Source organism: Monodelphis domestica, chromosome 2 (genome assembly GCF_027887165.1).
Source record: "Monodelphis domestica isolate mMonDom1 chromosome 2, mMonDom1.pri, whole genome shotgun sequence".
In the NCBI taxonomy this organism is placed as follows: Eukaryota; Metazoa; Chordata; class Mammalia; order Didelphimorphia; family Didelphidae; genus Monodelphis; species Monodelphis domestica.
This window is the reverse complement of record NC_077228.1, coordinates 291,780,241-291,807,017: the sequence shown is the minus strand read 5'-3', so window position 1 is coordinate 291,807,017 and position 26,777 is coordinate 291,780,241. Positions and strand designations below refer to the sequence as shown.

At 36.8% G+C, this 26,777-nt stretch overlaps 1 protein-coding gene and 1 long non-coding RNA gene across 2 annotated transcripts in view; one reads left to right on the top strand and one right to left on the bottom strand.

Annotated features, from left to right (window-relative positions):
* ANKRD66 (ankyrin repeat domain 66) overlaps positions 1-26,226 on the bottom strand; it is a 35,317-nt gene extending 9,091 nt beyond the window's left edge. The window contains exons 1-3 of the mRNA XM_007484026.3: positions 26,033-26,226; positions 22,168-22,327; positions 1,914-2,142 (exon numbers count right to left, since the gene is read on the bottom strand). Coding sequence (XP_007484088.2) covers positions 1,914-2,142; positions 22,168-22,324 — 386 coding nt within the window. The 5' untranslated portion in view covers positions 22,325-22,327; positions 26,033-26,226. The remainder of the gene's footprint in view (positions 1-1,913; positions 2,143-22,167; positions 22,328-26,032) is intronic.
* On the top strand, positions 19,734-22,408 carry LOC130457385 (uncharacterized). The gene is made up of 2 exons (XR_008916560.1): positions 19,734-19,889; positions 22,180-22,408. It is a non-coding gene; the product is annotated as an uncharacterized LOC130457385 (long non-coding RNA).
* Positions 26,227-26,777: the final 551 nt, after the last annotated feature.

The window sequence follows — 26,777 nt, the reverse complement described above, 5'->3', positions numbered from 1 at the left end:
TTAATATAAAATATCATACCTAAAATAAATTAGAAAAGATCAAGTGACCTTCACCACTGTAAGGAGTAGGAGAATTCTTAATCCAACTAAGGAAACAGAATAGATGCAATCACAAACGATAAAACAGATAATTTCAACTATAAAAATTGTAAATCTTTTTTAACCCTTTCCGTCTGTCTTAGTATCAACTCTAAAACAGAAGAGCAGCAAGAGCTAGGCAAGCTCAGGACCACACAGCTAGAAAATGTCTTAGCCATATTTGAACATAGGTCCTCCCAACTCTAAGCCTGATGTTCTATCAACTGTGCTACTTAGCTGCGCCAAAATTGGAAAAAGTTTTTTTTAAGGTTTTACATGTGAAATCATGTAAAATATTTTCCCATGTTGCTCATATTGTAGAAGAGATTTTTAAAAATAGAATAAAATAGTGAAATATAGTATGCTTCAATCTGCATTCAGACTCCATCAGTTCTTTCTGAGAGGCCAAATAGTATTTTTCTTCATGAGTCTCTGGGATTGTCTTGGATCACTTCATTGCTGAGAACAATTGGGCCATTCAATGTTGTTCATCAAAAAATATCTGTCATTATGTACAATGTTCTTCAGGGTTAGTTCACTTCACTTTGCCTCAGTTCATTTAAATCTTTCCAGAGTTTCAGAAATAATCTCCACCTCATTCCATCACAATCATATGCCACAATTTAGTCAGCCATTTCCCAACTGAAAGACAATCCTTCAATTTCCAAAAATTGGCATGCTTTTGCATGAACAAAATAAATCATCCCTGGGATAATAAGGGAAAAATATTTGAAACATCCCTGATGACTTTCTGCTAACCAAATTATCAAGAGAATTAACACAAATATATAAGATGCATTCTGGGGAGGCAGACTCTGCTTTCCACTTGTCCTTCCTCATATACTTTCAAGTCCCCAAAGGAATTCTTCAGTTTTAGTATTTTTCCAAAATTTAAACTATGAAACATCTATGAGTTTCTCATGCCTGAAGTTGAGTTAAGTTTTTGTTAGTTAAGCGGAGAAACTTCATATTGCTGATAAGCAAATTGATTGGGCTTGTTAATGTTACTGTGTATATAAGACTGTGTATAATGTGACTTCTCCAGTCTCTTTCCTTTTGATTGGTTTTTAGTTTGGGGGTAGATATTGGCCTTGAAAATAAAGCAAAGAATAGAAAAATGCTGGTATTCTAAAGTATCTATGGCTTTAATCATGTGAGACATATATAAATTGTAAGACTTGTTCTTCAACCAGTGTAGTGAGAAGAAGTTTTAGGACATCAACAAGTTAGTAGGAATAAGCTTTTTAATTCAGGATAACTGATAAGATTGTAAAAATAAATTTTATACTTTAAAGTAGCTTGTCAACTGAGCATAATTGATTCCATTTTAAGCCTCTATTTTATGATTGAGCTACTTTGAGTACAGTGCTTTTCTATCACTGTTTTTCAATCATATGATTAATACCTGTGTGACATGATAAATTAAGCAATATTTGTGTATTCTTAAACAACTAATGAAACATCTGTAGACTTTCTCATAAGACAGGCTACTGATAAAATTTTATACAACTTCAACAGTAATTTTGAAGTAAACCACTAATTAATTTATGCAGTAAACAATTTTAGCTAAAAGCATAAAACCCACCTGAGACTCCAGTCATCAGCTTGCTTCTAAATTGAGATTAGGGTTGCCTTCCTGCTTCCTTTGAATGGCTATTTAAGATGTATAAAATGCATTACATTCATTATCTCATTGGATGCTCATAATGACACTATAAGATAGGTAGAATCATTATCTCCATTTTACCTATGAGAAAACTGAACCCTAAAGAGGTTAAGATGACTTGCTCAAGATCACACAGCTAGAAAGTACTTGAGAATAAAATGAAACCTACCTCTCTAGGAATTCCATGCATTCCTCCTGTCCATAAATCTGTGCTATCCTCTTTGGAGTATCTCCAAAAAAATCTGGGGCATCAATTGCAGCATGTAGTACGTGAAGGGCTTTGAGCACTTCCAGGTGTCCTGATTCGGCTGCAAAATGTGCTGGGGTCCAACCAACATCAGTAACCAAGCAGGGCCTGGCTCCATAGGCTACTAAAAGCTTTGTTAAATCAACATGTCCTTAGAAATGAAAAAAGGAAAATAAGTCAGATTGGAAGAAATGCATTTTTTTTTCCTGAAGACAATGTTAGCCCTTAGCAAAATAATCAACTGGGTGAAGTTTTCCTTTGGAACCTCTCCTTTTTCCAACATCTGCTTTCTCATTCCCCACTCTCAATTTGGTACCATGCTCTCCTGGAAATTCCAATAAAAGTTTTCACTTCACGTATATTTTCCATTTCCAAACCAGGATCTTCCAACTTAGCTATTCAATACCACACTAAGGGGTACTTCAGATTCTTTCTAAAATTCCCAAAACTATGTTTTGGATTATGAGTTGACATGATCTGATTTTTAAAAGCTATTGAACCAATAAGAAATCATTCCAATGGCTAGAGTAATTTTATTTTTGGCATTTTCATAGGTTAAGCATTATAAAGTAGCCCTTAGAAACCTTTTTTTTTTCTTTTCCCACTGAGATGTTAGACCTTTAATTCAGGTAACAACCACTATATATGCAATAGCTAACTGTCGGGGACCAGCCCCTTACGACCCCTGAGAGGGGAGGGGGAGAGAGAGAAGGAAAGGGGAAGCGACAAAGAAGGTACGGACAGCTTTCACATGGTATGCAAAGAGAAGTCGTTTATTGAGGCAAAAGCATGGTATATAAAGGAAAGGGGGAGAGAGAAAGATTAAAGATGGAGCTTGGCCAGAGGCCAAGCTCCTGCAAGGACAGCCATCGCCTAGCCTGAAAGAGGAGAGAGGGGAGAGAGAGCGAGGCGGAGCTTGCTGGGCCATAAATACCATTTGCTACGTAGTACATAGGGATGACCCTCATTGGTCAATGACAAGGCATAGGTGCGGTTTCTCTTAACCAGGGGAGAACAAAGAAACCTGTTTTCCCGCCTAACCTGGGAGAAGCTGGGGTCAAGGGTCAGAGGCCTTCCCAGCCATGAGCACTACTGAGCATGTTCAAGACTGAGCATGTTCTCTTTTAAGGCAATCTGACTGCTACAGCTAACTTTCTTACATGTGTGGATAATCAGAGTATAATATGGTAAAAGATACAAATTAAGATTTTCTAGGAAATATATCTTTTAATTAAATAATAAATATAAACCATTGCTTATAATTACTATGATAAGAAAGTAATATATAGCTTAGAATACAATTTTAAAGAAAAATACTCAATTAAAAAATAAGTGCTTTTATGAAGATAAACATTTTTTTTACCAATTTCTTTTTATTCTGTTTTAAGAATGAATTTTAAAATTCTTATATTATTCTAGATCTGTCTGGAAATGTTGGATTTGCAATTTTCCAACCGAGTAGAAATCACTTGTTTGGTTTTCAAAGCCCATCATAACTTAGCCCCTTCCTATATTTCTAGTCTGTTTTACATCCTTACTCCAAGTACTTTGTAATACAACAGTACTGGCCTCTTTCCTACTCCTCAAAAAGTACATTTTATCTTTTTTCTTCATAATTTTCACTTGCTATCCTCCATGTATGGAATTCTCTTCTTCCTCATGCCTATTTCCTGGATTCCTTGAAGTCCCAGTTAAAGTACTGCGTTCTATAAGAAGCCCTTTCTGACACCCATGCTAGTGCTTTCCTTCTTTGACCATAATCAATTTATAAGATATATATGTACACATACATACATATTTAGAAGGGTTAATTTTTTTTCTTTCATCTGGGAAATAACCTTCTTTTCTTACTCTAAAATACTGCCATTGTGAAGATTGGATTTGGCTCTCCCCTGATTGTAACAATGAAAGTACTTAGCTCTTCCTTGATTGTGAAGATTAAATTGTAATCCTCTGTCTATTTTTAGATTTTAATCCCCCAAAATGTAAGCACAGTACTTAAAGCTGAGTATGTAGATCTACCCATTTTGGATTTTAACCACAAAAAGGTGTGAACACCCATTTCATACATTGAGTGGGAGGTCTGTGACCCACATGTGAAAGGGTGGGCAGTCCTAGAGTGGAGCGTTGGCAGTGATTGGTAAACATAAAAATTTAGGTGAAGTGACACAAGAGAAAAAGATCTTTAAAAGTGGAAACAGAGACACACACATATACATTTGGAGTGAAGAGACAGACTTGGAGTAAAGAGAGAGTTGGAGTGAAGTGGGACACAGGGTTTGAAAGAGACACACTTGGAGTGGAGCCTGCTGGAGTTGAGACTGATAAAGAATCTGCTGATTGAAATGACACGTGGTTAGTATAAAGGTTGCCTTCCTTCCTTGGCCTTCTGGAGGCATCATCCTCTGGGCAAAGGCCCATCATCTTGAGACTCCTTTCCCCTGACTAAGGCCTTAGAATTTCTACTTGACTCAGAGGAAGACGGAGCGTTCTCTCTCTCTCTCTCTCTCTCTCTCTCTCTCTCTCTCTCTCTCTCTCTCTCTCTCTTTCTCTCTCTCTTTTTCTCTCTCTCTCTCTCCCTCCCTCTGTCTCTGTCTCTGTCTCTGTCTCTGTCTCTGTCTCTGTCTCTGTCTCTGTCTCTCTCTCTCTCTCTCTCTCTCTCTCTCTCTCTCTCTCTCTCTTCTCTCTCTCTCTCCCTCCCTCTGTCTCTCTCTCTGTCTCTCTCTTTCCCCTTTTCTTCTCTTTCTCTCTTCCCTAATATTTTCCCTCTATTGTAAAATAAAATACTATAAATTCTTTTTTACTTTAGTAATTCATTTTTGGGATTTAGAAATTAAATCCCTGGTGACCAATTAAATATATTCTGTCCAACCATAAATTTAACAGTCTGGCAACTACACATCTCATCATTTGAGATGCTATTTGGAAATCCACCTATTCAGGTACCCCTACCCATACCTCATTGTTAGGAGGGGATATGACCATTGCTACATATATCAGACACTTGGAGTGAAAGGACACTTGGAGTAAAGACAGTAGCTTGGAGTGAAGAGAGACTTGAAGTGAAGAGGGACACTTGGGGTTTAAAAGAGACACACTTGGAGTGGGGCCTGCTGGAGTTGATGACTGATAAAGAATCTTGCTGAATGAACTGACACTTGGTGAGTGCAAAGGCTGACTTCCTTCCTTGCCCTTTCTGGAGGTGTGAGCCTCCAGGAAAGGCCCATTGTCTTGAGACTCCTTTCCCCTGGCTAGGGCCTTAGAATTGCTACCTGGCTGCTCAGAAGAAGCCAGAGCTCACTCTCTCTCTCTCTCTCTCTCTCTCTCTCTCTGTCTGTCTCTCTGTCTCTCTCCCCCACCCCTTTTTCTCTCTTCCTTAATATCGTCTCTCTACTGTAAAATAAACTACCATAAATTCCATTTTTACTTTAGTAATTCATTTTGGGGATTTAGAAATTAAATCCCTGGCAACCAATTAAATATTCAGTCAAACCATAAAGTAACATTATTCAGAAAAAATTATTTAAAACCTTGAGTGTTATTTCCTTTCACAAGGTTTTATTCTTATTTTTTACTTAAAGCAAATTTGAGAATGGCACTCCAAAACTCACTAAGATATTTCATCATTTTAAAATGGAATTCAAACCACAATTTGGAAATTTACAGAAGATAAATTACATTTCAGTCACAAATTTAGTCTTTAATTTGTATATGACACTATAAACTTCTGCAGACCAGGAAAATTTTTTCCTTCCTTCTTATTTTGTCTGTCTACTCACCTTGGCCAGAATTAGAAATGGAGAAAGACAAACAAAGACAGAGACAGAAAAGAAAGAGAAGAGACAGAGGGAGGGAAAGAAGGAATGGGGGAGGAAAGGGGGGGCATTCATGTTTTGAAGCATTTGACAATTTCACTGAAAAATTTTAACTCTGCCATTTTTCCTTTAACTGATCTCCATAAGGAAAAGTTAGTTTGAATTTACCAAGCCATAGAATATAGATGAAACTTACAAATAAAACATTTAACACTTCAATATCCTGAAGCACAGTAGACTGATCATATTTGTCATGAAACATACAGATAGAACAATTTTTTTAACCCTCTCCTCTAAAGGAATAGCAGAAAGTATGGCTCCCCAAACTACATGTAAAAATCAGCCCCAATGCCTCTTATTTGGAATTTAATTCATTTAAGTTCCCCTTGAGAACTGGCAGAATGGGAGCAATCATAAGAGAGGTTTTTTTACATGGAAATAATAAACCTCTTATTTGTTTATAACAGTTGTTTTTCTACATGGTGGTTCCCCTCCACTTCAAGCCCACCTAGGTAATCCCATCCTCTTTGCCATGATTGTTTTCATAAAAATCACGAGACAGAAATCATCTCAAGTTAATGAGTTTGTTGATTGTCACACACAATAGCCAGTATGCAAACTGAAAACATGTATGCAGGTAGCCCACACAAGAGATCACAAAATTTCTTCTAAATCACTCCAATTTTTACATACTTCGTCAAACAACTTTGACTTTTCCATACCAATCATTGTTCTCCAGGTGATAGAATATTGATGCAAAAATTTTTTCTCATCCTGAGGACATTCTCTTTTAAGATCATCCAGAGTTCTGTACAATCTTGTGGTTTACTGGCAACTCTATTGCCTCCTTTTTTTTGTTTTTGTTTTGAAACTCTGTGGGTTGACAAAAATTGTTTTCTTTTATTATAGCATTCTGTTATTTTTGTATCCAAAAATGTAATTCTTTGATATCTGTTTCACTTGTACATAGTTGTTTGCATATTTCTCCTCCTCCATTAGTTTGTAAGTCCCTTAAGAGAAGGGACCAATTTTTTTTTTACCTGTCTTTGTATCTTTGGCAGCTTAGCACAGTGCTTGGCACATGCTAAAAGAATGCTTGCTGACTTAACTTAACCTGAAAGGATATTATATTATCCCAGGCATTTTTTTTAAATAAGCTAATTGTCATAACAGAGGGTGACTGATTAGATCTACAGAGAAAAATGAGAAAGGGAAGACCGGCTCTCATTAGTCAACACTAGTCTGTATAACAATCTCCACAAATGGTTTTAAATCAATACATGTAAACAAGAGTCATTCATTTTCAAAAAGAAGACAAACAATATGAACAGGAAATTCTCAAACTACCAACAATCATATGAAAAAAAGTTATAAAACATAAATTTTTGAAAATTGCCTCATTTGCCTCCACATCACACTTGTGGCTCATCTTTGACTCTGATAAGCAGTTTACTTTCCATCCCTCCCAAGGATCACTCACTGCAAATGGGAATGCTTCTTGTACTGCAGCAGACAGAATCTAGGGATAGGAGGCAAAGGTAGGGTGACCAGAGGTGTGGAAACAAGTCCTTCTGCTTCAAAGTCCATCTCCAATGCAACCTCCTACATGAAACCTTCCTTCTCTGATGCCTTCCAGTCCCTCTCTTTGGCACTTTCCATGTTCCTGTAGCCAGAGTCTCTTCTGATGATGTTTACCACCCAGAAAGTCAACTAACCACTTGATCATCTTGAACAGGTTCAAATCACTGGTTTTGATGGTACTAGTAATGTTCCAAGACACACGAGTCACAGGCACAATGGGCCTTCTTCACCCCCTTCCATTCACAGTACTCCAAGGCCAACTGGTACTGATAGGTTGACTCAGAAGGTAATGGTAGTCTCTCAATAGTGCTCATAGACCACAAACCATTCAGTGTCCAAAGACCGATGTTGACATGAAGAGCAGAAATTGTTATTTTCTTGGTGGGCTTTAGGGGGCAGCAGAGGACAATAGTTACTCTGCCAGATGTGAGTCACAGCCTCCTTCATCCCTCACTGGAGCAAGGTTTATTATTTTTGTTTGATCATTAAGGTCATAGAGGCAAGAATCCACTGAGTTCTAGGATTTAGAGTCTTGGAGAATACTTAGTCCAAACTCCTCAGTCGTGGGAGGTTCAATGATTTCCCCCAGGTTGTGCAAGGTCTTTACAACCATGAGTCTTCATAGACCTGTCCCATTTCTGATGCTTCATCTCTTCAGTGACAGTCCCCTCCCCTCCCCACCCCACCCCACACACACTAACCCAATTACATTTTAATTTGGTTAAGGTAGCACTGTGGAGATTTTCTGGGCCCAATGCAGCCAGGAGCTGGGAGTTTGATGACTACAACTGTCTTTCACAAGATTCCAAGATAATTTCCTAATGGACAGCTTTGACCATATTCTTCTCAAACATTAAAGTGATTCTTTAATGTCTTTTGTTACAAGGGAATCACTTTAAAAGACTGATATATATTAATTTAAGGTCGCCAAGGAATCAGCTATGTAATTCCTAAATGAAAAACTCAAGTCAGCCATCAGCCTTTTTTGGAGTTTAATTACAATAGGAGCAAGAAAGGAATTAGAGATATATATATAGAGAGAAAGGGGAGAGAAGGGAATAGGGCTTAAATACCCCTTCTGTTTAGGCTGGGCCAAAAGGCCCAAGCCCTTAGATAGCTGGGGCAAAGAAAAGAGACCAGTCCCTATTACTCACGTGTCCAAAATGGAGAAACAGTCTCAGAGGCCCCCACCTTCAGCTTCCTTCCGAGCAAGCTTCCTCAGAGACCAGGAACCACACCGACCCAAAAAAAACTCCACACCCCTTCAGTCTCCAGACCCTCCTATCTTTAAGGACACCATCCAAGTTGCCTCCCCTCAGTCCTCACATCTACCAATCACTCTTCATCAATTTCCCTGTCAATGGAGGCTCTCGCTTAACCCAGGACCGCCCAGAGGTTTCTGGCTTTTGCACATGTCTCTTGAAGGTCATATTTTCAAATGATTAAATCTATACTCCTTTGCTACAGCCCTTTCTAAATCCTGTTAACTTGAGTATGGTAGAGATTGGAATAATTAAATTTTGATCTAGGCTGCAGCCCTTACTCAATCCTATTAGGACTGAATAGGGTGGAGATTTATTCCAAGTATCTCCATTGTATCAATTCTAAATCAATCAAGACTCAAAGAAATTCCTGTTCTATGCTTAAGCATAGGTCAAAGTCCTTTCCATTGTTCAGCAAAGGGTTTCTGTCCTAAAGTAATCTTAAGAAGGGAAGAGAAGGAACCTCCCATGCCAATGGAGTTCCCATTCCAATAGACTATCAGTAAGAAATTTTCCAAGTATGAAATATCCCAATGATGAAATTTTCAACAATTATAAGTCTAAGGAAATTTGAGGTTTACAATCCCCCCTGATGATCATTGGGAGACTAGTCTCCCCATTGATCATTTAACATAATCATTTTGTAGTTCTAAATTCACTTCTTAACTAAAGATATACACAATATTCAATTTTCTAAGAGAAATTAGAATAGTGAGAGAGGAAATAGAAAAGAAAAGAAAGCAAAACCAATGTTTGCTAGGCGCATTGACAGAAAGCCAAATTAGGGGCAGTCCCTTTTGGCATAAATGTTACAATAAATGTTCAATCAAAAGTTCAGTCCAATCAATCACATCCAAAGTTCATTCTTGATCTTCTTGATGAAGTGTAGGTTTTCGGCATCTTTCTGCAACAGTTCATTCTCTGGATATAAAAGTTTCAAGCTTCTTTCTTAAAGATCTTTTCTCAAACAAAATCAAAATCTTTAAAATTTTTTATAACAGTAAAATCTTAAACAAAAGTCTTGGATTTTTATAAAAATACAATCTCAAACAAAAAAAATTCAAAAATTCTTAGATTTTAAATTAAAATACAATCCCCCCTGAAGTAAGTATTTAAAAAAAAATATCAAGTTTAGCTCAGAATGCAATGTTCAGTTATGGGGGTGTATGTGTCAATTATCAAAAGAATAGAAAAATAATCAAAAACATAAGAAAAATTCAAAATACGCCTTGTATAGGTCCAGTTTAAAGTAATTTCTATCCCACAAGTATGTAGGACAGAATACAGTAATATTTCACTTAGCCATTTGTAGCCAAGACTACAGGAAGTTGCCATAATATAAGAAGGAAAGAATTAGAATTCTATTTTGATGGGGAAATGTCATTCCCTTGTCTGATTTTTTTCCTTCAGAGATATAGGGAGCCAGCATGATAGTCAAGCTTTGTACTTGTTTGAGTACTTCAAAAGGAGTGTAGATACAAGGAAGTCCTACGACTTAAACATAAGTTAAGCGTCGCAACCTTGAGTCTCACTTTAATATTTCATGTGTGCTCTATTGGCACTATTCAGGTTTAGTCTGTGCTCCTTGTTTTTATCCCTTTTCCTGGAATCAGACACAAACATTAATCACAGTCCTATAATATTTTATCAATAAATGGCAGGTTCCCATAGTTTAAAGCTTTTAGGCATATATTGATATTATAGCAAGAGTATATATATTAACTTGTATTACTGCAGGAAAAAAAATTAATATTAATTATGTGTACCTTCAGTACAAAAATGAAAAAAAAATCAAATATTCTGATAAAAAAATAAAAGAAAAGAAATAAGAAAAAATAAGAAAAAAAATCAGTAATTCAATATATTCTTGAAAAAAAATATCCATTTGTCTATGGATTATTATCTCCAATTCTTATGATAAGATAGAGTCACAATTCATATGATAAGATAGAGTTAATCAGTCTCAGCAGAAGATGCTTTCTTCACATGTGAACAGTGAATCCAAGAGTCTCTTTCTCCAATCTTTATAGATGTTGGAGTAGTTAATAATATTTGGAATGGTCCTTCCCATGAAGGTTCAGTTGCTCCAGTTCGCTTGAAATTCTTGATATAAACTTTATCTCCTGGGTTCAGGTCATGCAGAGAAAAGTCTAATGGTCCAGCTTGTACTGCAGCTCCGGATTCATGAAGTTCACGTAGTTTGTGCTGTAACTCCTGTATATAGGAAGCAATAGTAATATCTCCCCCTAATAGCGATGTATAAGCCGGGGAGAAAGGCTTAGCCTGTATAGGCGGATGTCCAAAAAGCATCTCAAATGGTGAAATATGTAAGTCTCCTCTAGGCCTGCTTCTAAGATAAAATAGGGCCAGAGGGAGAATTTCAGGCCATTTTAAATGGGTCTCAGTGCATAATTTGCCAATCATAGTCTTAAGTTCTTTATTCATCCTCTCCACTTGGCCTGAGCTCTGGGGGTGATATGGAACATGGAATTTTGGAGTTATCCCCAAGCAAGAATATATTTGATTTAAGACAGAATCGGTAAAATGACTCCCTCTATCGGAGTCAATACGTGCTGGTAGGCCAAAACGAGGAATAATTTCTTTTAAAAGTATCTTTGCAACAAAATCTGCTGTGGCTCGGGTCGTAGGAAATGCTTCCGGCCATCTGGTTAGTTGATCTACAATTACTAGACAAAATTTATAACGTCCAGCTTTTGGCATTGTAATGAAATCTATCTGTAGATGTTCAAAAGGTGTGTAAGCCAGAGGACGTCCCCCAAAGGCTTTTCCACGATATGCATGTTGGTTATATGCCTGGCAAATAGGGCAGGCTGAACATACTTTAGAGGCTACAGTAGTTATACCAGGGGCTATCCATACTCTCTTGACAGAGTCCACGATGCCCTGGGTGCCAAAATGACCATTTTTATGAATAGATTGGCAAATTTGGTTATAGAAACTTCTAGGGAGCAGGGGTTTTCCTTCAGGTGACACCCATACTCCATTAATTTGTTTTGCTTTAAATTTTTGTTTCCATTTTTCCACTTCCTTTTCATTATAGGAGAGTGATAAATTTAAATTATCAGTGGTTGTTAATGTTAAAATTAATCCAGGTCCTTCTATGGCTGCTAGTTTTGCAGCGGCATCTGCTCGGTCATTTCCTCTAGAGACAGGGTCAGAGCCACCTGTATGGGCAGAGCAATGAACTACAGCTAGGGCTTTAGGCAGTTTGAGAGCAGAAAGAACTTCATTAATAATTTCTGCATTAGCTATGGATTTTCCAGCTGAGGTTAAAAATCCTCTTTGGAGCCATAGCATCCCGACTGAGTGACAAATGCCGAAAGCATATCTAGAATCCGTATAAATTGTTGCCTTTTTATCCTTGGCAATTATACAAGCTTGTTTTAGAGCTATGAGTTCTGCTCCTTGAGCGCTAATGTTAGAAGGTAGTGAAGCTGACCATTCAGTGGCAAATTCTGAGACTACGGCAGCTCCAGTGTAACGTATGCCATCCCTCATAAAAGAGGAACCATCGGTAAATAAAATCAGATCTGCATTTTCTAAGGGAGTGTCCAAGCGATTATCTCGAGGCTTTTCTGCCATGGACACTAATGTTTCACAGTTATGTAGTGGTTCTCCTGAAGTGGGTAAATCTGGAAGTAAGGTGGCAGGGTTAAGAGTTGAACAGCGTTTCAAGGTAATATTTTCACTATTTAATAAGGTTATTTCATACCTTGTAATTCTCTGATCCGAGAATGCCTGTGTTCTATGTTTTACCAATAATGCTTCAATCTCATGTGGGCACATTATTGTTAATGGACATCCCAATACTAAATCAACGGTTTTTGTTACTAGTAAGGCTGTAGCAGCTACTCCTCTAAGGCATGGTGGTGCTCCTGCTGCTACTGGGTCTAGTTGGGCAGAATAATAAGCAATTGGGCGCTGAGAAGGTCCCAAAGTCTGAGTTAACACACCAGAGGCTACTCCTCTTCGCTCATGCACATATAAAGTAAATGGCTTGTTGTAATCTGGGATGCCTAGAGCAGGGGCAGACATGATAGCCTTTTTCAGATCTGTTAGAGCTGACAAGTGTTCAGGCTCTAATTTGAGGGGTTCAGGAACCGAATCCTTTGTTAATGCTATAAGGGGTTTAGTGATTTCCCCATAGCAAGGAATCCATTGTCTACAAAACCCTGTTGCTCCTAAAATTGCTCTCAGCTGTTTCTTAGTGGTAGGAGCACTCAATTTTTGAATGTTCTCAATTCGTTTTGGAGAAATATAACGAGCACCCGCAGTCAAGATGAATCCCAAATATTCTACTTTTTGGAGACACCATTGAACTTTATCCTTAGAGATTTTATGTCCTCTTTTGTGCAATTCCAAAAGAAGGTGTTTGCTATCTTCTTGACATGTTTCTGCATCTGTTGAAGCCAAGAGTAGATCATCTACATATTTGATTAATTTGCTATTTTTAAATGTTATATTGTCTGTGTCTTGGCTCAAAATTTGCTCAAATAAGCTCGGACTTTCGACATAACCCTGTGGCAGCCGACACCAGGTATATTGTGAGCCCTTCCAGGTGAAAGCAAAAATATGCCTGGAGTTTTCATGTATTGGTATGGAAAAGAAAGCTGAACACAAGTCTACTACTGTAAAGTATGTAGCTGTGCTAGGAATAGATGAAATAATAGTATGTATGTTAGAAACTACGGAGTGTCTCTTTATAACGTGATTATTCACTGCCCTTAGATCCTGTACGAATCTATAGATGTGTTTGCCATCGGGTCCTTTTTTTGGTTTTTTAATTGGCAGGATGGGCGTGTTGTATTCAGATTTGCAAGGGATTATTATTCCCTGTTCTATTAATGAGTTAATAACTGGTGTAATACCCTCAATTGCCTCCTTTGAGAGGGGATATTGAGGGATAGAAGGAGGTGGGCTAGATTTAGTTTTTATCTGCACAGGAACAGCAGATTTAAGTAAGCCTACATCAGAAGAAGATGTGGCCCAAAGAGACTCTGGTATATCTTTAGGTATTTCAAAAATGGAAGGTTCTTTTGCCTCCTTGTTTTCCGAGAGAAGTACAGGGAGTAATTTTAAAGATTCCTCTGGTACTTCTAATGATAATGAGCCATCTGGGGAGCAGGTTATTGTGGCTCTGAGTTTGCATAGAAGGTCCCTCCCCAGCAAATTTAAAGGGGAGTCAGGCATCAAAAGGAAGGAGTGTTGTACCTCTAGGGGTCCTACAGACACCATTCTAGGAGGAAGTCTTTTAACTCTTTGGGTTATTCCTGATACTCCCATTACATTCTCTGAGCCAATAGAATAACATTGTAAATCAGGTGTTCTCTTTAATACAGACCAGGAAGCTCCGGTGTCTAATAGACAATCATAATAAGTGTTACCCACTTTTAAGGTAACATGGGGTTCATTAGTATGGGGAGGGCAGTGGATAGGGACAACGGGTAGTAGGACATCAGGGTCTGGGAAATCAAAGGTTGTATCCTCTGATTCCTGTGCCCCAGCCGCCCCTGGGCACCATCATTGTGTTTGGGATATTCCTTGGGCACCCCCCTGAAGGGCACCTCTCTGAGGGTCATTAGTACCTCGAGTGATTTTTGGACGAGCGCCATTTCTCATATATTGTTGTTGTTCATTATCATTAAAATTTTCTTCAATTTGAGCATTGTCATTAAATTCCCAATTCCTATTTCTATAATTCTGGTTTCTAAAGTTCTTATTTCTATATTCATTATAGTTATTTCCATAGTCATTATTATAATTTCTAGAATTCTGGTTTCTATAACCATTATCATAATTTCTATAGTTATTATTTCTAAAACCATTATTAAAGTGTGTATTCCTTCCAAACATCTTAAGAAAGGTTCTACATTCCATCATTTTGTGGCCCTTCTTCTCACAGAAGTGGCAAGTAATGGATTGATAATTGGATTTCTGGAGAGGGGCAATTGTCGTTGGTTCATTATCATGCCCACTTTCTAATTTAGTTATCCTATCTATTACACATCTCATTTTTTTCTTCATTTCCTCCATGTCATCATTATTCTCTTTCTCCTTTTCTTCATTTCCCTTAAAAACATATATAGCTGTTTTTCGCAATTCTTCAAGGTCCATATCTGACCATCTTGGGCATTGTGTTTTAAAATAATTTTTAATTACTTTGCAAGAATTGTTTACAAAGATTCTTCTAACTTGTCTTAAACTATTCTCTTTATTTAAGTCCCAATCTAAGTATCTGTCCCCAAACTCGATAATTCTGTCCATAAATCTGGAGGGTGTTTCGTTTTCCTTTTGCTTAATTTTTTCCAGTTCCATCCACTTATCTGTACTGTCCGCACATTCCTTCATGGCCGTGAGGATGGCCTCTCTACAATGGTATAGTTGTAGATAGTCCTCAGGATTATTATAGTCCCATTCGGGATCCTGAGATGGCCAATGTGCTGCATTACGCCCCCGGGTTTTGTTGACATGAGCAATTATTTTATTTTTTTCACGTTCACTTAAAAAAGCCTGTAGTAAGCTCTCAACGTCCTTGTAAGACGGATTATACTGAAAAAATATGTCTCCCATCTTTTTTGTTACTAGAAAAGGATCTTGTTCATATGTGGGGATATTTCGTGTAAATTCATTTATTTCTTGGGGAGTAAACGGTATCCTATGTCTTAAAGTCACCACATCCCCATTTCGTCCTATTTCAGGTACTTCTCTTAGAGGAAACAGGCCTCTAGTTGAATTTTGCACCTGTGGGTCAGTTTGACAAGGACAGGTTTCTCTAGGAGGACAAGATCTCCCTTGCATTGGAATTTGGTTTTCTGTAGGAGAAGGAACATGAGAAGCTGGGATTGCAGGGGAAGGGTTTTGGGGATTAAATTCAGACAAGATTTGCACTACACGAGAGAAGCAGTCTGTTAACTGGGCTATAGGGAAGGTGTTTTCCATATCTATTTCAGGGAAGGAAATTTCCTCATTCAAAGGTTCAGAAACAGGTCTGTTTCTGGTAGAGTGGTTTTTTGCCAATTGATCCTGTAAGAAACTTTTTAGATCTTCTAATTGGGCTTGCATTTTATCCTCAATTTTTCCTATTTTATCTTCCATATTTCCCATTTTATCCTCAATATTTCCTATTTTATTCTCAATATTTCCTATTTTATCCTCAAGTTTTTCTATTTTATTCTCAATATTTCCTATTTTATCCTCAATTTTTTCTATTGTATCCTCAATATTTTCTATTTTATCCTCATTTTGTTTTATTTTATCCTCATTTTGTTTTATTTTATCCTCATTTTGTTTTATTTTATCCTCATTTTGTTTTATTTTATCCTCAATATTTTTTATTTTTTCATCTCTAAATATAGTATTGAGGAGTACAAAAATGACAGTACCTATTAATATAAAAATTTGGAGGTATCCTTCATTCCTCAATGCCCCTACTTCTTCAGCTGCCATATAATTGTCAAAGAATGTAGTACTCATTTTTATATGTATATTTTGTAATTTCACAAAACACGTGGGGAGCAGGGCAAAGCAATAAACTTTCCACAGGGTTTTTTTTTTTCTAATCCAGGAAGTTGTTCCTTAAGGGAAAGGATATTTAGAAACAGTTCTTCCAGCCAGGACTTTAGAGTCCTGTTGCTGAGATTTAAAAACTAGCTGTTTTCTGTCTATCAGAGTCACACAGCTGGGAAGTATCTGAGGTCCGATTTGAACCCAGGACCTTCTGCCTCTAGGGCTGGCTCTCAATCCGCTGAGCTACCCAGCTGTCCCTTAAGATTAAAGGGAAGAAAAAGAAAAAAAACTGCTGATTCCAATTTAACTTAAGGAGAAAAGAGAAAAAGTTTTTTATACTCACGTGTTCTAGCAGCTGTGTCTTTAAGCCAAGTTTTTTTGTTAAAAAAAAAAGAACTAAGTGGTGAAACAGTATAGTAAAAAGGCAAGGAAAAAGTTTTATTGAGAGGATTCTTTAGACTCCCGTGTGGTCAGCCACAATGTTACAAGGGAATCACTTTAAAAGACTGATATATATTAATTTAAGGTCGCCAAGGAATCAGCTATGTAATTCCTAAATGAAAAACTCAAGTCAGCCGTCAGCCTTTTTTGGAGTTTAATTACAATAGGAGCAAGAAAGGAATTAGAGATATATATAGAGAGAGAAAGGGGAGAGAAGGGAATAGGGCTTAAATACCCCTTCTGTTTAGGCTGGGCCAAAAGGCCCAAGCCCTTAGATAGCTGGGGCAAAGAAAAGAGACCAGTCCCTATTACTCACGTGTCCAAAATGGAGAAACAGTCTCAGAGGCCCCCACCTTCAGCTTCCTTCCGAGCAAGCTTCCTCAGAGACCAGGAACCACACCGACCCAAAAAAAACTCCACACCCCTTCAGTCTCCAGACCCTCCTATCTTTAAGGACACCATCCAAGTTGCCTCCCCTCAGTCCTCACATCTACCAATCACTCTTCATCAATTTCCCTGTCAATGGAGGCTCTCGCTTAACCCAGGACCGCCCAGAGGTTTCTGGCTTTTGCACATGTCTCTTGAAGGTCATATTTTCAAATGATTAAATCTATACTCCTTTGCTACAGCCCTTTCTAAATCCTGTTAACTTGAGTATGGTAGAGATTGGAATAATTAAATTTTGATCTAGGCTGCAGCCCTTACTCAATCCTATTAGGACTGAATAGGGTGGAGATTTATTCCAAGTATCTCCATTGTATCAATTCTAAATCAATCAAGACTCAAAGAAATTCCTGTTCTATGCTTAAGCATAGGTCAAAGTCCTTTCCATTGTTCAGCAAAGGGTTTCTGTCCTAAAGTAATCTTAAGAAGGGAAGAGAAGGAACCTCCCATGCCAATGGAGTTCCCATTCCAATAGACTATCAGTAAGAAATTTTCCAAGTATGAAATATCCCAATGATGAAATTTTCAACAATTATAAGTCTAAGGAAATTTGAGGTTTACACTTTAAAATAAATTCTAATGCCTAAAATTTTAATTCTAAGGCAATTTCTAAATTCCTTTAGAAACAAATTCCATAGCTTGATACTTAAGGTCTTCTATCATTTGACTCTAGCTGGTATAGTGGAGTGAAAACTACACTGCATTTGAAATTAGATAGTTGCTTGTTGTTCATTTATTTCAGTTGTGTCTGACTCTTCATGACTCTATTTTGGGTTTTCTTGGCAAAGATACAGGAGTGGTTTGCCATTTCCTTCTCTAGCTTATTTTACAGATGAAGAACTGAGGCAAATAGGGTGAAGTGACTTGCTCAGAGTCACACAGCTAGGAAATGTTTGAGGCTAGATTTGAACTCAGGGAAAGGAGTCTTCCAGATTCCAGGTCCCAAACTCTTATCTACTAGGCCACCTAGCTGCCCCAAGTTGTAAAGGCCTGAGTTCAAATTCTATTTGTCAGTTGTATGACTTTGGCTAAATGACTTAATTTCTTATCTCTAAAATAAGGAGACTGGACTAATTACTCTCTAAATTTCTTTTGATTTCAATATCCTATGATAGCCTATTTTCCAGTCTTATTTCATATTATTCCCTTTCACATAAGATAATAATTGTAAGGTGCTTAGCCCAATGCTTGGCACAGAGTAAGTACTACATAAATGCTAACTATCATTATCATAAATATTGTTGTCATTGCAGTTGCTAGCATTATTATTACTATTAGTATTATAATAATTATTATTATTCATATACTCAATATTCCAAATTACTCACTCAATATTACGTCAATTACTCCAGTCAAACCAGGCTATTTTTGTCCTGAACTTTCCTACCTCTATGCATTCAGAGAGACTATCTCTCACCTGTTACCTTGTTCATTGCTGCCTATTCAACTACTGTTCTTATCCCTAACTACTTATAGGGTATGTGTGACCTGGAACAAATTACTTAATTTCTAATCTCTAAACTAAGGAGACTGGACTCTCTAAATGCCTCAGCTTCCTCATCTGTAAAAAAAGATAGTTAAATAAAAGGGCTCCAGGATCCCTTCCAGTTCTAGTTACATGATTCTTTACAGAGCCTTCCTCAGCATACATGAAAGTATTCTTTTCCTTCTCAAATATTCCTAAGGATGTTCTCAGCACACATTCTTTTATTATAGTTTCTTGGTTACATATCATATACCACTTAGTACCTTTTTGAGGACAGGGACTGGGTTGTTGTTCATTTCTAACTACTTCCTCATTGAGGGGTGTATAGGATATGCAAAGAGGACTAGCACCTCTAGTATGAGGGCCTGCTAATCCCTTTTCAGGGTTTCTTATCCACCTTTGGTGTGTACTGTCATCTGTGACTCCAAAAAGTAACTTGTGCAGTGGTCACACTAATAAAATCATCTCGGAAGATGGACCAAACCAAATCAAAGGTAACTGACATGCCTCAAACCCATCAATGACTTAGGGGGATGCCTACCCCAAATATGTGAAGACTTTCTCTGTCAGAATGATCAGATGAGAACTATGATTCCAATGGCCATGAAGGTGGCTAAAATAGGCACTGTGGAATGCTTAGACCTTGGTCAGACATCAAAGATGCCAAAGTCATCCACTAAATCCTGGACCATCACCAGTCATTTTGACATCAATTACTCTAGAAGAGAGAGTGGGATGGACCAGTCTGCCTTACTTAAATCCAATTCACCCCATGATATCCTTGATTCTCTTCAAAAGGAAGGATATATATATAACATTAATGATAATCCTCAGCATCAACCAAGGGGTCTTATATAGGAGCTCCAAAAATGTTTCCTACAAATCAAATGACCTTCTAACTCTGTACTCTGACTATCCAAGCTAACTACAATTCATCTGATGCTGTTCACCTACAACCTGGATGGTCAGAAGAATTTTAAGAGCTTTAGCACAGGCCAGGACCAGTTCCTCCATATTGTAGGGAAATGTTCATTAATTCAAAGGTAATAGGAAATAGGATTAATTAGCAAAATTTGTTGATAGAGAGATAAGTGAGATGAGTGAGTTGGGGTTTCTTTAAATCTGAATAGAATCTCAGAGATGATTGATGGTAGAGAATTTTCCCAAGTAGCTTTGGGAAATACAGTTGGACCAATGGCTCTCTTTTGGGCTGACCTGGTTCAAGGAAGGTTGTCCAAAGAACAACTCTGTGAGTTTGGAAAATCTTGGTGAATTCACATCCTGAAAAACCATCTTATCAGGCCAGAGGAGATTGTTGGGTGCAGTACCAGTCTTTTCCCCAGTAGGTGGCAACAAAGTCTGACTTGTTTGAGTGGAGAAGGTAGTAGAATTCATGCCCAGCTAGAAATCAAATCTAAGCAGCAGGAAAGATAACCCTGACTTATTCCTCTCTATTATAAGTTATATTTTAGATTAGGATAGATAGTTAAGAATTTGGGGTTTTAGATGAACAGGAAGAGAGGATAGCCTTGACCCTCTCAAGGACAAAGCAGGCCCTTGTGGGCCAGATTGGTTGGGTGGTTATAGATAGAAATTATTAGAATAGGGATCTTACATTAACGTAAGAAATACTTTTCTACTTGACTTCCTTTTACTTTCCCTTTCTTAATTTCACACCTGAAATAGAGTTTTATATAACTGGACTGCACCGAAATTCTTTTAGAATGCTTTGAACAGCAACATTATGAAAATGGTGATTTTTGGACCAGCACCCCTCTGTCATTTCTTTCCAGAAGCTCCAGAAGTCATGCCTCAGATCCACAGTGCCTTGATCTTCACTCAGGTGTTAGGTATAATAGCTGCTGAGGTATAAGGTATCATCCCTGCTAGCTACATTTATATTCCAGGTGAGGGACTTTTAGAAATGTAAGCCTTTAAAGGTCGAAAGGAATGAGGATCTAATGGTAGATTTTTACAGTAGAGTGACAGGAAGTAAGGGAGAGAATATTTTTAAAGAGTGCCTTTCTGACATCACCCAAATCACATTGTGTAGGCAACCACTTCTTTAAAATGGTGCTAGTAATGACTATTTTTTGAGGTTTTATGTGGTTTTTGAGGTTTAAATGTGATGATATATAAAGCATATTGCTAACTTCAAAATATTATATAAATATCAGTACTTGGAAGTAGATGTCCATGTATTAGAGAATATCTAAACAAATTGTGGTACATGAAAGTAATATAATAGTATTGAGTTGCAAAAAAAAACCAAAAAACTTAAATATTATGAATCCAGAGAAACACTTATATGAACCAATACAAAATTAAATAAGTAGAACCAGGAAAAGAATGAACATAAAGTCGATAATAATGAAAATGGAAAGAGTAACAAAATAATTAAACTTAAATGTAGCAAAATAAGAATGGCTAAGCTCCAATCCAAAAAAGAGATGAGAAGAAATATCCCCCTAACTGCTTTGCAAAATCAGGGGTTCATGAGTGTGAAATACTATAGATAACATCCTTTTTAATATGTTTATTTTAATATGTTCATTAGTTTTGTGGAACTTTTTCCCCACTTTTTCCTTTTTTCAACAGATTCTTTCATATAAAAGAAAAATCCCTAGATTGAATGGGTAGGGGAAGAATATAATGAAAAATATAGGTATTGTTTATTTAAATATCAGCCTTTTTTTCTTCCTCTTTCTCCTCCTCCTCCTTCTTCTTATTGTCCCCTACTTCATTAGACAGATTACAAGGAATAAGTGTCCCAATGTGTAAGTAGTGTCTCACAGTGAATTTTTGTAATTATTATATATACAAATTTGAAAGTACAGTTTATTTAGAAAACAGTTATTAGTTTATTATATGAATCTCTTTCAAAACGTTTAAAATTTTTTTGTTACAAATAAAGTAATAAATGACTGAACTTTCTTTAAATTGATTTTTCAAGTAACCAAAAATCACTTTCTCTTTCCAACTTCCCTCTTCACCCTTTATAAATAAAAAAGAAAAATGAAGCCCTGTAACAAACATGTAGTCAAGCAAAGCAAATTTCCACATTGGCTATGTCTAAAACTGTATTTCCTGATCTGCACTCTGAATCCATTGCCTCCTTGTTGGGATATGGATAGCATGTTTCTTTTAAATCCTAGGGATTCATGGATGAGCACTACAATAATCTAAGTTCTTAAATCATTCAAAGTTATTCATTTTTATGATATTGTTACTATTATATAAGTTGTTCTGGTTCTTCTTCCTTCACTCTATGAGTTCATATGTGTCTTCCCAAGTTCCTCTGAATCTCATCCCCTTGTCATTTCTTACATGAGTTATTGCGATATAATGAGTAATCATTATTACACAGGCAAGAGAAGAAATTACTTACTCATCTCCTCCCTACAACTGGAATAGCATATAAAGATTTTCCTTTCAATAGAAATTCATTCCCTGGGATAGTAAAAGGATTTTATTTTCCAGAAGCCTTTATTAAAATATAAGTAATATGGGGAATTTTTATTACTATGATCTATAAAAAGAGTTTATTATTAAGATCTATAAAGAAAGGAAAACCAGGCTGTGTTTATTGCACATGGGAAGTGACCAGCTTTGTCATTTACCTTTAATTGCAGCCCAGTGAAGTGGAGTCCGGTCATTCCAGTCTCTATCCTTGTGGTTGGGATTATACAGCCCCTTCTTTAGAATCCTGCTCACCGTACTGCAGTCCCCCACAGCAACAGCCTGGTGGAGCCTGGTCATATCTATCATTTTAGACATTTCCTGCTCAGAAAACAGTCACATGTGTTGAATATAGAAGGGGGTGTGTGGGTGTCTACTCAATAAAGTGAATATTATAATGTGGCAGACCTTTCAGAAGTATGTGTGGACGATGAGTCACTTTCTGGACTAACTCAGTTCCTCCAACCTGCCCTTCCCCTGGCAAGCCTCAATTCCCAAAGTAAAACCAACATGACCCAGTTATACTCCAATTCTCTCAGGACCTTAGGGAAATTCAATTGTGAAGTAAAATACTCTCTCTGCTCCCAACTTTAGTCCTCAAGCTCCCACTGTTGCATTTCTATCTACATTTATTATTTATTTATTTATATTTATTATTTCTATCTACATTATTTAGCTGCTGAAGATTTAAATAACACTTTTAAGTTAAACTTTTCTATTGACTCATCTGTGGGGCAAAAGAAATAATATCATGGGTACTCATATATTAAAACAAATACATCAGTAATAAATACATCTTATCCACTTACAAACTTGTCAGTTCCTTAATGAATATAATGTCTGTGTTGAATAGCTAAGCTGAGTTGATACAAATTGTGCTTTTCTAGCGGCTCTCTGAGCACATCACAGCCAAACTATTTGACTAACTGATACGGTTTTATCTCTTCTCTAAAATTAGATAAATTATTTGTGTCATAATCACAAAGTTATATTGTTGCTCTCTCCTGTTTTCTACATGTCACATTCTAAATTCGGTGAGCACTACTCTCTGAACTCTCAGTCAAAGCAAATCCCCAGAAACTGTCTTTCAGATGATCAGTTCCTCTTCTAACATTGAGCAGGCTCAACGAGGGAACCAGCCAACACTGTAGCATTATGCTGCTAGGGGAATATTTCCAAAGCATATTTTTTCTAAACAGAACCCAGCTATGCTTTGACATTATTTACTTCCTCATATGTCTCCTGTGCTAAAACACATCAGTATCCCATATTTATGTTATGCTGAGTTTATATTTGAATTCTGCTATATACACCGTGTACATATCACTTTTCTAATCAAAACCCTTTGGAAAGAATCAAGTCTAACTGCCTCAGCAAAAATCCAGAGGGAAAAGCCTAGAGGTAGTAAAGACCTACTATTATGGCTTTCCATAATGTTGTTCCCAACTAAAAAGGTACTATATTAGGACACAATGTGGCATGAGAGCTCACCCTGGACTCAGAAGGATCTCAGTTCAAATCTGGACTCAGATATTTACAAGCTGTTTGATCCTAATCAGTTCACTTAAACTCTCTGAGTTTCAGTTTCCCATCCTGCAAAATAGTAACAATAAGAGCATCTACCTCCCAGAGTTATTAAATTGTCAATAAGGAATAATTTTTTGAAGAATTTTTCAAAACTTAAAAAGCATTTATAAATGTAAGTTGTTGGATTCATTGTATTCTCTTCCCAGCTCTGGCACTAACTAGTTGCAGGACCTTAGACTAATCATTCTATCTCTCTGGCCATCTGTTTCTTCAGCTGTAAAATGAGAGGTTCATATTAATGAAGAAGAAATAATCTTGGATTTGGAGTCAGAGGACCGGGGTTTAAAGCCTGGATCTGCTGCTTTATTTACTCTCTCTGCTCTAGTTTTCTCATCTGTAATATGAGGGTGTTGGACGAGGTGACCTTAGAGGTCCCTTTCACATTCAAATCTATGAACCTCTCATCTCTAAGTTCCCTAACTTTTTAGGATTCTATGAGCTATTTTATCTGCAAAGAAGCAAATCTAGATTGATTTAAAGAACATGAATTACTACTAAAATGACAGTAGGTAATTAAGAGAAGATTCATGAACAGAAGAAATATTATTGCTTTTGTATTTGTTATTTTTTTAAAACCCCTCTCTACCTTCCATCTTGGAGTCAATACTGTGTATTGGGCTAGGCAATGGAGGTTAAGTGACTTGCCCAGGGTCACACAGCTGGGAAGTGTCTGAGGACAAATTTAAACCTAAGACTTCCCATCTCTAGGCCTGACTCTCAATCCACTGAGCCACCCAGCTGCCCCCTGCTTTTGTGTTTTTAAACAATCTGATATTCTATTTAGAGAATCCTAGAAATTCAAGTAAAAGCTGAAGGAGTAATGTCAGGAAAATAGAAGGATATAAAATAAACTATAGATTTTTTGCATATTACTAACCAAACTCAGCAGGAACAGATCAAAAGAGAAAATCAATTAAAAATCACTGCTCAATAAAAAATATAGGGGAGACATTTTAGCTACATATATAAATTAATATAAATACAACTACCCAATTATAGAAATTAAAACAGACTTAAATAAAGTGGAGAAATATTAAATGCTCATGATTAGTTTGTGTCAATAAAATTAAATAAAAATACCACCTAAATTAATTTGCTTATTCAGTGTAACACCATTCAAACTAGCAAAAGATTATTTTACAGAATTAGAAAAAATACCAACATTCATCTGGAGAAACAAAAGATCAAGAACCTCAATGGGAATAATGAAAATAAAAGGACTAGTAGCAAGTAGCAATGACAAACTATAGTACAATGTAATAATTATTAAAAACCATTTTGTACTAGTCAGACAATAATAAATTTAATCAGTGAAACAGATAAGGAACATGAGATCCAAAAAAACATAAAGCAGCATAATATTAAATGAATCCAAAGATTCCAACTCCTGGGATAAGAATTACATAGAAATTAGCTTTAGGCCAATATATAACACCATATACTATGATAAATTCCAAATGGCTAAATGACTTAGCTATAAAAGGTCATATTATAAACAAAATTAGCAGAGAATAGAGAGACCTATTAAATTATGGACCAAGGAACAATTATTGATTTTTTTTAAAGTGTCTTTCCAAGCTCTGACTAAAATGATAACAGTATAGAGAGAAGATAATCAAGTGAATATAAAAGAATACTGAATCTAGAACCAGAAGGGTGGACTCCTGGCTCATACACTTACTACCTGAGTGCCTTGGACAAATGCTATCTGGTTTTTAATTTCCTAGTTTGTAATATGAAGAGGTTGTAAAATGAAGATGTTCCCTTAGATACCTTCCCAGACAGAGTTTATAGTGAAATGCTTGTGTCTCCGGCTCCCCCTTATCTCTGTATGCACTTCACAAAATAAAATTTATTGATTTCTTTTTATATCACCTGTATTTCCTACTATTTTCCTTCTCCTTCTCCCAAGGAACTTAAAACAAGGACCAAAAAAAAAAAAGGATGGAGGAGAAATTCAGTAAAAATTAACCAACATATTGAAAAAAATTAACATTGTGCACAGTATTCTCCATCAATACTCATGCAGGTCTTCAACAAAGCAGGGAAATGTACCTCCTCATCTTTTCTTTGGTGTTAGGTTTAGCCCAGATACATTTTTTAAAATATATCTTCTGTTTTCACATCACCTTCATTTTCAAACATATGCTTCACCCACCCAGTAAGCCATCCCTTATGACAAGGGGGGGGAGGGAAGAGAAGAAAGGCAGATCAATAAAAATAATACATAATCTGAATCTGACAGTACATGCAACGTCCCAGTAACTTTTTTTTTTTAATTTAACCAATGGGAGCTTTACTTCTCGTTCATCTGATAGAATTGTTTCAGTTCATTTACAACTACAATTAATTTACAAAAGATGCCATGAACATAAATAAACCCTGGGCAAACAATTTTAACCAAAAATAACAATATCCTCTGATGCCTCCTTGACTTACCTAGTAGATAGTAATGAAAGAATGCTACCAGAATTCTCCCAAAGCTTATTTGGCAGCACTGAAATCTGGCACCAGTCTCAAATTTTCTGTTTGTTGGTGAGCACCAAGGTAACTGTTTCCTTCTTGGGATTGGTTAGCCTGCAGAAAAGTGCTTTTGATGACTGGTTTCATGGCTTGTCTTCAAGCATTTCTGGACCCAGCTAGCATTAAAAAATAGGTGAAATTTAGAGCCCTCCTTCCCTTGCAGTGAGCACTCCCTCCTACAGATAGTTGGGGATATTAAGACCTTGCCTGAATCTCAGCAACCTGTGCTGCATTTCCCTCCTTTCCCTCTTATCCAAATGAATCTGCCTCTTCAAGCAAGTTTTTATGTTGGAAAACAACTATTTTGTTAAGGATTTCCCAATTAAGTATCAATGACAGAGTATGGGGAAGAGAAGGACAAACTTCTCTCCCCCTTCCCAATTAATCTATCCATCAATGAAAATCTAAATACCTACTATGTCCCAGGCATGGTAAAATAAATAAATTCTTATTATCCGGTGTGTAATGAAAAATGGAAAAGATTGCTTCAATTTTGTAGATTTCTTTAAATGAAAATGGCAGAGCTTAAAGAATTTTATTGTATTTGGGGGAGGACTGAGGAATGGAACACCGCACTCAACTTTGAATTCAACATCTATCAGCTGGATTGGGATGCTTGGATGAAAACCTAAATGCTGCTCTTTTCAAATGCCATGCCCTA